At 39.7% G+C, this 12,882-nt stretch overlaps 1 protein-coding gene across 4 annotated transcripts in view; it reads left to right on the top strand.

The window, feature by feature from the left end:
• LOC149312093 (vezatin-like) overlaps positions 1–12,882 on the top strand; it is a 54,211-nt gene that overhangs the window by 9,155 nt on the left and 32,174 nt on the right. For 3 of the 4 annotated variants that reach the window (XM_089523940.1, XM_089523939.1, XM_089523942.1), the window contains exons 2-3: positions 2,833–2,967; positions 9,576–9,665. In XM_089523940.1, the coding sequence (XP_089380066.1) occupies positions 2,833–2,967; positions 9,576–9,665 (225 nt within the window). Of the gene's footprint in view, positions 1–68; positions 139–2,832; positions 2,968–9,575; positions 9,666–12,882 lie in introns of all 4 variants that reach the window. The other variant, XM_089523941.1, reaches the window with a different exon arrangement.

Here is a 12,882-nt window from a genome sequence, read left to right as displayed (position 1 = left end):
AGCTGTGGTAATAAATTGGATATTTTCTTACATTTGAATCCTAATTTCAATTTCATTTGTTAAAATAGGTTCACGCTGCATCATAAACTCAATATATTAAGTAATGCTAAATGTGAATAAAGTGCTAATAGAAAATCGGTATGTTAAAACTGATTGTAAAAATCTTGGTAGTATTCTTCTATAAGTACCTTTCTTCTCTTTCAAATGTATTTTCTTTGTATGAGTTTTCCAACACTTTGCTCTTCTGTATCATAGTATGGCTATTTCAGTTTTATGAAAAGACATTTGATATTTCTGTTGCTTAGACAGTTACTTGCTGTAATAGATTTTTAAACATTGTAGTGCTGCAAACAAGGCAAGAGATGGGTCCAAGATGAGCGTTTTTGACCGAGTGCCAGTTTTGAGGGTGAAATGGGGTATAAATAAAGTTCATCATCATCATCACTGCATATTTCCTTATGAACTATGTTCTGTAATTAACATCTCATACACCTGTACATCATCGCAAGTTAAACACAGACAGTGAGCACTAATGTGTAGTCAAGAGATAGAAGATCTGGGAGAAAGCTTCTTTTCTCCCTGCTGTCTTTCTCTAGCTGTTGGAGGTGCAAGCCACACTACTACAATAGAGACTATCACATTGAACGGCTCCTAGTTGTCTTTTCTACTGCTTACAGTATAGCTGCGGGAGCCAGGCCCTGGGCTGTTAAATTAAACTTCAGGCTACCTAAATAAAGCAACCAAGAGGAAAGCAGTTGCTTACTAAGGTTGATGGAGGCAAGAGGTGTTGATGGCAGTGGCAGAGCAGCTTGCTTGGTTCATTTTGAGAATAGGATACATGGTATTTTTGGATAGTGCAGACATTCCTGTATTCCATTTCTGACTGAAAACTTGCAGTCATATTGGTTAGGCAGTTCACATTCTCATGTTAAATCCAGTTGCTATATTCCTGCAAACAGCAGAGTTCTGTGAACCAACAGTATTGTGGCCCTTTGTATCCAACAGCTAAGACATTTCTAAAGGTAAACAAGTTTCCAAGAGCTCCTTTCCTTTGAGTCAGTAGTATAGATCCTATGTGTTCTTTCCAAGACCACATGCTTGTATCATCTATTTTTTCCCCTTAAGCTTTTCATCCTATTACAACGTCTTCATTTGTTCAGCTCCCGTGTTTTTTAACCATGTTCCCTACACATTTTTCACACTTATTTCTTCCCCCTACCTACCCAGGAGCATTCTTTTCCCCCCATTTCAAATCTTTAGTCCCTATGATGTAATTCCCCTTTTATTGGTATTGTTTTTATGTGTGTGTTAACTGCCCTTAAGTCAGCCTTGGCTCATGGCAACCCTGTGGTTGAAACATCTCCAGGTCCTCTGTCCGCCACTCTTCTGCTTAGTTCCTATAAATTCAAGCCTGCAACTCCGTGATTAACTCTATCCATCTGGCATGCAGTCTTCCTCTTTTTCTGTTGCCTTCTATCTTCCCTAGCATTATTGGCTTTTCTAGTGGTCATGCCTTTTCATGATGGGGCCAAAGTACAACAGCCTCAATTTTATCATCTTTTCTTCCAGGGAGAGTTCAGACTTGATCTGATCAAGGATCTATTTGTTTGATTTTTGGCTGCTCATGATATTCTCAGCACTCTTCTCCAGTACCACATCTCAAATGAGTTGATTTTCTTTCTGTCAGCTTTCTTTACTGTCCAGCTCTCACATCCATATGGGGTGATGGGGAATATAATGGCTTGAATGAGTTTGACTTTAGTGCTCAGTTGTATGTCTTTACACTTTAGGATCTCATCTAGTTTTTTCATCTCTGCCCTTCCCATTCTTAGTCTTCTTATTTCTTGACTGTTCTGATTAATGTTTGATCGAAGGTGTGGAAACCCTTTGACTATTTCAATTTCCTCATTATCTGGATTGAATTTATGCAGATCCTCCATGGTCATTATTTCTGTTTTCTTTATGTTGAGCAGTAAGCCTGCCTTTCTTCTTTGACCTTCCTTAGTAATTGTTCAAAGTCTATGATGTTTTTCACTAGTAGTACGATGTCATCCACATATCCTAGTTGTAAATTTTTCTTCCTCCTATCTTCACTCTTTCTCCTGAATCTAGACCTGCTCTTCATATGATGTTTTCTGCGTACAAGTTGAAAAGATAGTATGATAGAATGCATCCTTGCCTGATCCTTTTGCCAGTTAGTCACCAATCTGTTTTTCTATTTTCTGTTTGAACAGGAGCCTCTTGTCCCAAGTACAGATTTCTCATCAGGACTTTGAAATGTAGTGGCACTCCCATGTCTTTAAGAGTGTTCCATAACGTGATCTCTGCAGTCAAAGACTTTGCCATAGTCTATAAAGCATTTGCTGATTTTCTTCTGGCATTCCTTGGTACACTCCATTAGCAATCACATATTTGCAGTGTGGTCCCTGGTGTCTCTTCCTTTTCTGAACCCCACTTGCTCCTCTGGGATTTCTCTTTCCATATATTATTGGAGTCTTATGTTACAGAATTTTGAGCATAATTTTGCTTATGTAGGAAATTGTGTGGACCTATAGTTGCTGCAATCTTTCTTTCGTTTTTGTTTTTGTGGATTGACATGTATATTGATCATTTTTTTTGTTTTCCATATTTGTTGGCATATTTTAGTTTAATTTAATCACACACACACACACACACACACGTGTGTGTGTGTGTGTGTATATATAAAATCTAATATATAAAATGCATGCATATAGAACACAAACATATACTGTACATGAGTAAGTTGAAATCATTGTCAATTCAGATGTACTTCATAAAGAAGTCAATCTAATTGTATCTTTTTTATTTTAGAATTCACCACTCTATCAGTACTTACAGGACTTGGGGCACACTGATTTTGAAAAATGCTCACCTTTGGTGCAAAACCCAGAAGAATGTATCCCAAAAGAGGGACAAAAAGACATGGATACAAGTCCCATTCAGAAGGCAAGTGCTCACTTGGTAATTCATGACCTTGTGCACATTTTGGTCTTTGTTTGAACAGTCCCTTCATAGTGTGTTCCTTGTTTGCTCAAGAGTGCTTTGAATGTGTGTATTAGTGTTCAGAGTACTACTCTGAGCATCTTTCTGTTAGTTGTGCAGAATTACAGCTTTTATAAGGCAGCTATAACAGGAGACAGGAACGTCTTCCTTTTTCTTTGCTGGCAGTGTCATGGGGAGTGGCAGGAAGAGCCTATTTGACAAGATGTGTAGGCCTGTGAAAGAAACAGGCACTTCCCCACCCAACAGTTTTTGATGGAAAAATTGTCCTCCCCTGATTGTTTTTCTTGGCCCTCTCTCTTCATAACTTGTGAAATTATTTTATTTTATTCCATTTATTCATTACAGGTGCACTTTCATATAGCAGGAATGGCGGTGGTGCAGCTCTCCAGATGATGTTGGATTATAATTCTTAACATTCCTTATAATTGATTGTATTGGCCAGAGCTGTTGAGAGTTGCAGTCCCTCGACATCTAGAATGCTGCACCCTGCTATAGACACATACCTGGGAATAAGCCTAACGGAACTCAACAGAGTTTGTTTATGAATGGACATACAGGATTTTATTGTGTTAACATAATGTAGATAACCTGTTTGCAGCTTCCTGAAAACAGCCCAGGCTCATCCAGTTTGTAGAGAGCATTATATTTGTTTCTGGTGCTTCTTTCATTAGAACAATAAAAGAGTTAGTTAGGGTTGAAACATCAGGTGGCAGAACAAATCAATAACCTTGAGCTCAAACGATAAGAGGTGGGAGGTCTTAATAGGAGAGAATAAGCTATTTTAACAAATGGGAGTAGCTATACCTATTACGCCCTTGTGTTGTTCAGAATCTGCCCTTAATAAACTTCTTTCTTTAAACAGCACAGCCCAAGGAAGAGGAGATGAGATAATCCATATAGATTATTTTTATTACCCCAATTCCTGCAACATGTTACAGTACAAAAATAACAACATGAACTACTAAATTTATCTGACATATAGAGAATATTTTTATATAGCTTTTAAACTCTTGGGAGTTTGCACTCCATCATATCACCCCATTTTTTCACTTTAGTACCAAAAACAACAGCCCTGATGGCATAGTGGTTAAATGCTGATGTGGCAGGCACAAGGTTGTGAGTTCAATTCCAGGAGCTACAAAATTGACTCAGCCTTCCATCATTTTGTAGGTCAGTAAAATGATATCCAGCTTGTTGGGGACAATTAGTTTACAGATTGTAAAGTGCTTTGAGAGTGCTGAGTTAACTTATAATGTACAGAAATGTACAGGGTGCCCACGTTATACACAGCCACGTTTTATGTGGATTTCAGCATACACTGGAAGCCACAACGGGAGTAAGGGAGGCGCGTGCCTGAAGGAAACAATGGTGCGCGCTCCTGCAGTGTGCCGCACCTCCACAGGCATGGGCCCCATTTATTTGAATGGGGCTTGAGCATCCACGTTTTTTCCCTTTATGCGGGGGGGGGGGGAACGGATCCCCCGCATAAGGGAAGGGTGGACTGTACATGCTATTTCTCTTGCTAATACCCTACTAGTTTTGCTTCCAGAGGGTTTCTTCTGTACTTGGGCTATACAGTTCTGAAGCAGAAGTTCCCATAGGGAACATAACACTTGCAAGCTGCTGCTAGGAAAATAGCAACATAATGAATAATTTGTTGGAAATGTATGTCAAACACAATAAGCTAGTATCAAGTTGGTATTGTAGGGCAATTGCTAAATTCCCCTGTGGGGTCATATTAATTTACATCTTGCTGAAATTTCCATAGGTTTTGTGGTGTCACTGTCACACGTAGTTGGAGCATGCCCAGTGTAGCTATTTTCTCTCTGCTTCTCAATTTTTCATATTGGACAGTTCTGTTTTCAGTGGATAGGCCCTAGCTATATATTAAACATGGAGGAGGCAATGGCTTCCCGCAAGACTTCTTTGCCCATGACTGTAGGCTGGAGGCCTTTCCAGTGTCTCAAAGTAAGGTGATAGGAAAAAAGGGCAACAGGTTTTGATCTGCATATTCTGAAAAATGTGATGTGTTTTAGTCATGACAAAATGCAGTGGAGTTGTTCATATAAGCCAACAAGATGTGTGACAGTGACACATTAAAACCTATGGAAATTTCAGCAATAAAGAGAGAAAAGAAGAAAAGCAGCAAACACACTGCTTTCCATATATACTTGTCTATAAGTCTAAAAATGTATTCCCAAAAATTTACCCCGAAATCCCAGGTCAACCTATTTAAGGGTCACTATGGTAATGTGATAGCAACTCTTGCAGATTTTCCCATGCCATGAGGAGAGGAGTTTATTTCTCTCTGGAGCCAAGCATAAAGAGTTCTGGGTGATTGATTGATACGTCTGTCCATTTAAAGTCCCTATCCTGTCAGGCTGAACCAATGAAGCAAAAAGCCTCAATGAGAGTCTCTCTTGCCATCTACACACATACACACAGTGAAGGAGCCTCCAAGTTTTACCCTTGACCTATCCCCAAAGCCTGACCTCGACTTATACATGAAGTCGACTTATAGTTGAGTATATGCAGTAGATGAGAATTTTAAAAATCTAGTACAGTATACAACAAAAATGTTAATAGGTGTCCGTTGATCTGAATGTCTATTTTTAGTTCTTCTTAGCTTCTAAGACTTTTTTTGCTGAACAATAAAACTGCCGAGAAACACTGACTTATTGTCAGCATTGTACCAAGAGCAGCATGATACATTGTGTTCCCTCTCTTGTATTTCTTTCTTTATGCTAAATTAGACTAGATTTGCAGGTGATAATCAGCACAGAGGAATGGGCTCTTCCACTGATTCTTCCCCTATTTAATCCCCCACAATTGCACCCCTGCCAATTTTTAAACTGGTTTTCTACAGCAAGATATTGGCTTTGTGTGGTGGCAAGTCCCAAGAATGACCTGCCAGAGGCTGTATAGATTCTTAAACATCCTGTTGTGATTTTCGGCTGACTGTGGGTTGGTGGTGTTTGCTCTCAGAATTCATTTTTTATCAAAACATTTCATACACAAGTATTCATACATAATAACTGAAAATACAGTGGGCCCTTGGGCATCTGCTGAGGTTTGGTTCCAAGAGCCCCCTGTGGTTACTAAAATCTGTGGATGCTGAAGTCCCATTAAATACAGTTACATAGTAAAATTGTGTTATTTACATAAAATGACAAAATCAAGGTTTGCTTTTTGGAATTTATCTATTTTTTTAAATATTTTCAAGCTGTGGATGGTTGAATCTGTTGATAAAGAATCCATGAATATGGAGAGATAACTACAATTCTGTTCTTTTCATCTTTAGTTCTGAAAAAGGATCTTTTAGATATTTGCTTTGTTTTTACAGTTCTGTACAGGATAATGTACTTCTAGAGTTCCCAGTAGTATGGAACAAAAATGAAATATATTTATTTTTATTTATTTAGGTATTTATATCCCGCCCTTCAGCCCTAATGGCTATCAGGGCGGCTTACATTTATTATTATTTTTAACCAGACAGTTCCCTGCCCGCAGGCTTACAATCTAAAAGACACGACACAAAAGGAGAAGGGAATGGTGGTGGGGAGGGGATCAGGTCCAGCATTCTTCTCTCCCTCTGAGGCCTGGACCAAGGCAGATGGACCGGAGGGAGGGCTCTGCTTAGCATGCTCCCTGCAGTGAATTGGAGGCTGCCAGTACTAAGTTTAGAAGTAGTTCCTGTATTTACAAGGAAACTCAGCAGGCAACTTCCTTTTTATCCTGTAGTGTTGCTGATAGCTACAGTAAAACTGCTCATAATTGTTTATTTCCAAATGATGCCTGTTTTGTAATTTTTTCCTCTTAAAAGTTGCTGATTATTGTTTGTTCAGTATTGAAACCACATATGATGTCATTACATTTGCAGAACAGCTAGAGACTTCCCCACTAGGTCTAATACACACAATTATTTTAACACAGAAAAAGCCCCATAAAGTTACTTATCCCTGTATTTTTGGAGCAGTGTAATTTAAATGCATTAATTTGTGAGGTTGATCCATATATGGTGAACATCAGGAAACAGATGTGTGACATTTGGAATAGCTACTTCTGCTACCTATGGGCTGGTCCACTTGATGGCTGGCAGCAGTCGCTTGGTATCCTAAGGAGTGCAGAGGATTTCCTCTGAGCTTGTAAACAAATGGTGCTTGTGTATAGGTATAACTGTCACACACAGACACATGACATCTGTAAGCTGTATACATGGCAATTAAGATTTTTATGACAGCAGAACATTCTTACTGAGCCACCATTCAATAGGAATGGAAATTTGGATGGCTGTGAGTACTGTGCAGCACTTTTATTTCTCCCTTTGTCTAAAATACTTCTAACCTCTTTTCACTGCCTTACTCTCACAAAACAAGTGGTTATTATTTAATACAAGATAACAGCCACAGCAACAAGCATACAGAATACTTTATAAAGTTGCTTTAGTCATGCAAGGCAATTGTCATGCCTCCAGAGCATCTTTGATGCTCTTGAGACATATATTTAGTTGACATTATATTAGGTTTTCTATGTATTAGTTTAAGAGGGAAAATAAAGAGCTACAGCTTTAAGAAAGGCAAGGATTGTGGGAAATCCCAGGGTCTCATACTGTCTCCCTCTAGTTATTTTCAGTGTGTAGTGAGATTTCAGCCAAGTCAGACCTGGAGAGAGTATTTTCCTTTGACAAAAAGATAAGTCCACAAAGGAAAAAAGATAAGTCCACAAAGGAAAAAAGATAAGTCCACAAAGGAAGAAAGATAGTCCTCAAAGAAAGATAGAATACATCAAGAAGAGAGCAAGGTATTTAGAAAGGACTATAGTAAGAAAAAGAAGAAATCAGTTTTGTGTTATTTGTGTTATATCCGGTAAAACTTTTTAAAAAAAACTTTAGAAATTTGTGGACAAGTCTTTTGTTCTGGCTGTGTTCCTGAGAGCCAGAGGCCTTACTACACCCAAAGTCCATAGTATTGCTCTTGGGACAAAACAGCAATTATGAATTCACTTGAAAGAGGTTTAAATAAGAATGGTCTTTATTGATCACCAAAATGCCTGCTTTGAAGCAGATATTGATAAGAAGGGTTCTTGAAGTGTTGGTGCCACTGCTGGGAAGGCCGCTTCTCTTGCAAATACCAGCTTATAAAACTTAATGTTAGGCGGTTGACAAGGACCCACTGATGTAGCTAGGAATGTCTGGGTGAAGGTGTCCCTTTTCACCAGGCCTCATGTGGTAATTGCTTTTAGATTATGAGTCTATAGGATGTTTGTTGAAGGCTTAATTCAAAGGAACTAGCTTGCTGTTGCTTGATTAGGTTGGCTAGTGTTTTGATATACAGTGTGGAAAAGAGCATTTAAATATGTAGACAAAAAATGGAAAAATACATAGCAAACAAATTAGAGAATTTTTTTTAAAAACTAAGTAATTTCATTGATAGCTGAAATTTTAAATTTTCATTGGCTTATATTTAATGTAAATAAAAACACCATATTTATGTTTGCTTGTTTTACGAATGCCTTAAAAACCTTAAAAACAGCAGAAGCTATCTTGAAAGCAAAGTGATGACAGTATGCTTAAAGTTAAGCCCATTAAGAACTTGTGGTATAACTGGGTAATTGGATGACAAACCTCCAGTTCATTGGCACTTTAAGAAACTCAAGTAGAAACCTTTCCCCTGAGTTAGTCAGTACTCAGCTGGACATTCAGACTGTGTGTTATGCGGAAGTTTAAAAAACATTGAATCTCATCCACTTTAATCATCAGTGCTCCTTTGTCTAAACAAAAAGACATTCCTAATGCTAGTTAGCTGATTTAATTACATTTACCTTTAATCTGTCTGACCTTTTACTTTTAAAATTTAGATTCTTGCCCATACTATAAATTTGTGAGTACTGTTTATACAACTGCTAAATTAAATTTTAGGGTAACCTGCATTCGGACTGTAGTTAAAAGCAATCTCTTTAGCTTTACTGAAGCAAGTTTAGATGAGGGGTGCTATAAAAGAGATGTAATCATGAAAGCTTCTTAACTGAAATCCTTCTTTGTGAATAGAAAGTACCTCAGATCCCTTCAACTTAGTATAAAGATCTGCTTGTGGACCTACACTAGGCTGAGCCATGTACCCCCACTGACTTACTTAGAAGGACCAGAAGCTGCCCTACACTGCTGTTTCCTGCTCAGTGGCGAATAGGCAGGATGGCAGAAGTGTCTGGCTACATCCCAATATAGTTGTTATGTGCCTCCAAGTTGTTTCTGTGTTTGAGGTTTTGGGTGCAAAAGGTGAAAAAATCCACTCCCTCGTTTCACAAAAGGTGGCACAGATTAAATGTAAGATTCATTTCTAAACAGATTGGAAATCAGGTAATTAATCTTGTACTTGGACAAAAATATATGTGACACAACACCTCTTTCTAATTCTTTTTGTATATAAAATCCAGTTTCTTAACGGGCGTAATTTTCTCATGTACTTAGATGAAACCGAATAAATAAAATAGATTCTTGTGTTTTTAGGAAAACTGTATTTATGGATTACAGTCACTCTTTTTTTTTTCCCTAGAAATACATCCTGTCAAACCTAGCTGAGAGATTTACCAGCTGGCTTTCTTTTTTACCACATAAGAAAAAAGATGATATGCTCCACCAGTTGGTAAGTATCTTTCATTACCAGCCCACTTTCCTACTGAAGCAGTGCTCCTGTTTCTCCTAATACTCTTGGGGTTTTTTTTAACCCAAAGATTTTTCTTCCACTTTTTTTTAAAAAAATTAGCTTGATAGGTCATTTATTGTTTTATATATTACATAGTGAATGAAAGTATTTTATGTTTAAACCTGAATGAAAGGAAGCATATACAGGCATACTTCAATTAACAAAGGGCTAAAATAGATGGCCATGGAGGGTTGGCTTGAAGAAACCCCTGCCCAAGATGCCGCAGTATTGTGGAAACTACAAGCCACAGTCCTGAAGGCACTCCCCACCGCTGGCCCAAATAGCAGCAAAAAAGATCTGCTTTTTTAGGGGCCGGGTTTGGGCACCCCAGAAGCAGCTTGAGCATAGCTTCTTTGCATTTTAGAGGCATGCGTTGTCTAAAGGCCATGCCCCAAGCCATGTGGAAACCAGCTTTTTTGGCCCATCTGTTGAGGTCCAAAGTCTTTGAAAAGACTGCCTACAACAGGCAAGGTATACAGCAGCTGCCTTCAGATTCCCTAACTTGAACGAACATGCATGAACATCAAAATAGAGAGAAAAAGAGAGAGCAGATAGGCCTGTTTCACCAGGTAATCCCAACATGTTAAAAAACATACACTTAAAGTGTATGAGTTCATTTTTGTGGTTAATTTTCTCTACTTTATCAGACTATTCATACAGCAGAAACGGTTTAAGATAAAGTGCAACAAGGTTGCCATTATTGACAGTGGCTGTTCCCAGGCTGTGGAACTCCATGCCAAGAGAGGGCTAGGCTATCTTCTCCGTTTGTTCTTCTCCTGTCAAGGAAAACTATTTGATACAGTAAGGGTTTTTAATGAGTGGTTGTTACGTTTTTCAATATTGTGTTTTTAATTCAGTTGTGCTTTTTTGTTTTAATATTCTAATTTATTCACTTGTGTTTTAACATTAAACTTATTTGTGTTTTTGTTGGTAACCTTTAAAATTCATTTTGTTGTTGGCTTGAGTTCCTGTCTTTTAGGGAAGGTATTGTGTATTGTTGTTTTTATGCTGATATTGTAACTGTTTTTATTGTATTTTATCTGTTATTGGGATGGTATATCCCATTATTGTACGCTGCCTTGATCCCTGGAAAGGCGGGATAGAAATAAAACTTTTATTATTATTATTATTTATTAAACAAGTAAATAGATAGTTGGTTAGATTATTCAGTTTGTATGCTGCTTTTCTCCCAAAATAGGGCCCACACAGGATCATGAAGGCTATGGGATGATCCCCTAGTTCCCAGGCCTTTTAACTCAGTTTGTAACAGAGCCAAAGCAAATGCAAATTGAACTACCCAGGCCCATCATTAAGTATTAAAACCTCATGGGCAAGGAAGGAAAACAAAGGCATGGTGTTCATAGTTGGAGTCCTTTGGAGTATTTGCCAAACATGGTGCTGGTATCAGGCCTGAAGGAGCTACATATTTGTTTAGCCCTGCTTTTACCTTCCATCATTTTTCTGTTGTTTCCCTAGTGTTAAATTTCAGATACTGATTCCGTGAAGCAGGGTCCTATCCCCTTTATTCTGTAAAGCAGTGATTCCCAAACTATGATCTTCTAGTGTTTTGGACTTCAGCTCCCAGAATCGCAGACTATTTGGATAAGATGAGAGAACCTTCTGGGTGACGATGGCCAAAACACCTGGATGACCTGAATTTGGGAATCACGGCTGTAAAGTGTCATATAAACTGATGGTGTTATATACAGTTGTCCCTCCATATTCACTAGGGTTAGGGCAGGCATCGGCAACGTGCGGCCCGCGGGCCGGATGCGGCCCGCGAAGCCTCTAGGCCTGGCCCTCGCTCGCCCCTGCCGCCGATTGCGCCGCCGATTGGCGCCGCTCCGGCCGCCATTTTGTTTTTCAAAATGGCGGCGCCCCTCTAGGAGGCCCGGGGCGCTTGCTGCAGCCCTGTTCCAGGGCTGCAGGGCCGCGCCAGCCCTCCGAATGGGCTCCGCTCTCCTCCCTTCTCTCTCTGCCCTTCGCCCTCCTGGCTCCGTTTTCCTAGCTCTGCCCTCCTCCCTCCGCCTCCCTCTATGAATAAAAGAGTGTGGAGGGGAGGGAAAGGAGGAGGCGGCAGAGAAAAGGAAAGCAAAAGTAAGACAGCCAGCCAGCCAGGCAGCCGGAGCGAGCCACTGAAGAGGTTGGTTGGTGCATGTATTTTCCTCTGCTTGGTGACTGTGATTTACTCTCCCTTACTATCTTTGCAACCCCCCCATGCTCCTTTGGGGATGCTTTGATTCTGATTTCCTGCATGGCAGGGGGTTGGACTGGATGGCCCTTGGGGTCTCTTCCAACTCTATGAGGAGAGAGGGAGAGAGAGAAAGGATGGGAGGGTGGGAGTGAGAGGGAGGGAGGAAGGGAGAGAAAGAGACGGAAGAGAGAGAGAGAACCACAGCCACTGAGCCAGGTGAGAGGTTTGTTCATTGGGGGAGGGGGGTTATACTACCTGTGCCTTTGTGTTTTGAGACAGTGGCATGCATTTTTTGCTGTTTTGTGGCCTTGCCTAGTAGCTTCCATCCTTGCAAATACTGCTATTATTATTGTTGTTATCCCTTGGTATTGTCTTTGCAAGATCCCCCCACATGGACTTGCTTGCACATTTCTGGGTTCAGACAGTGGCATGCATTTTTTGCTGTTTTGTGGCCTTGCCTAGTAGCTTCCATCCTTGCAAATACTGCTATTATTATTGTTGTTATCCCTTGGTATTGTCTTTGCAAGATCCCCCCACATGGACTTGCTTGCACATTTCTGGGTTCAGACAGTGGCATGCATTTTTTGCTGTTTTGTGGCCTTGCCTAGTAGCTTCCATCCTTGCAAATACTGCTATTATTATTGTTGTTATCCCTTGGTATTGTCTTTGCAAGATCCCCCCACATGGACTTGCTTGCACATTTCTGGGTTCAGACAGTGGCATGCATTTTTTTGCTGTTTTGTGGCCTTGCCTAGTAGCTTCCATCCTTGCAAATACTGCTATTATTATTGTTGTTATCCCTTGGTATTGTCTTTGCAAGATCCCCCCACATGGACTTGCTTGCACATTTCTGGGTTCAGACAGTGGCATGCATTTTTTGCTGTTTTGTGGCCTTGCCTAGTAGCTTCCATCCTTGCAAATACTGCTATTATTATTGTTGTTATCCCTTGGTATTGTCTTTGC

Source organism: Sceloporus occidentalis, unplaced genomic scaffold, assembly GCF_023333645.1.
Source record: "Sceloporus occidentalis isolate IW3139 unplaced genomic scaffold, rSceOcc1.0.p SCAF_5, whole genome shotgun sequence".
NCBI classification, from domain to species: domain Eukaryota; kingdom Metazoa; phylum Chordata; class Lepidosauria; order Squamata; family Phrynosomatidae; genus Sceloporus; species Sceloporus occidentalis.
This window is presented reverse-complemented; position numbering and strand designations above follow the sequence as displayed.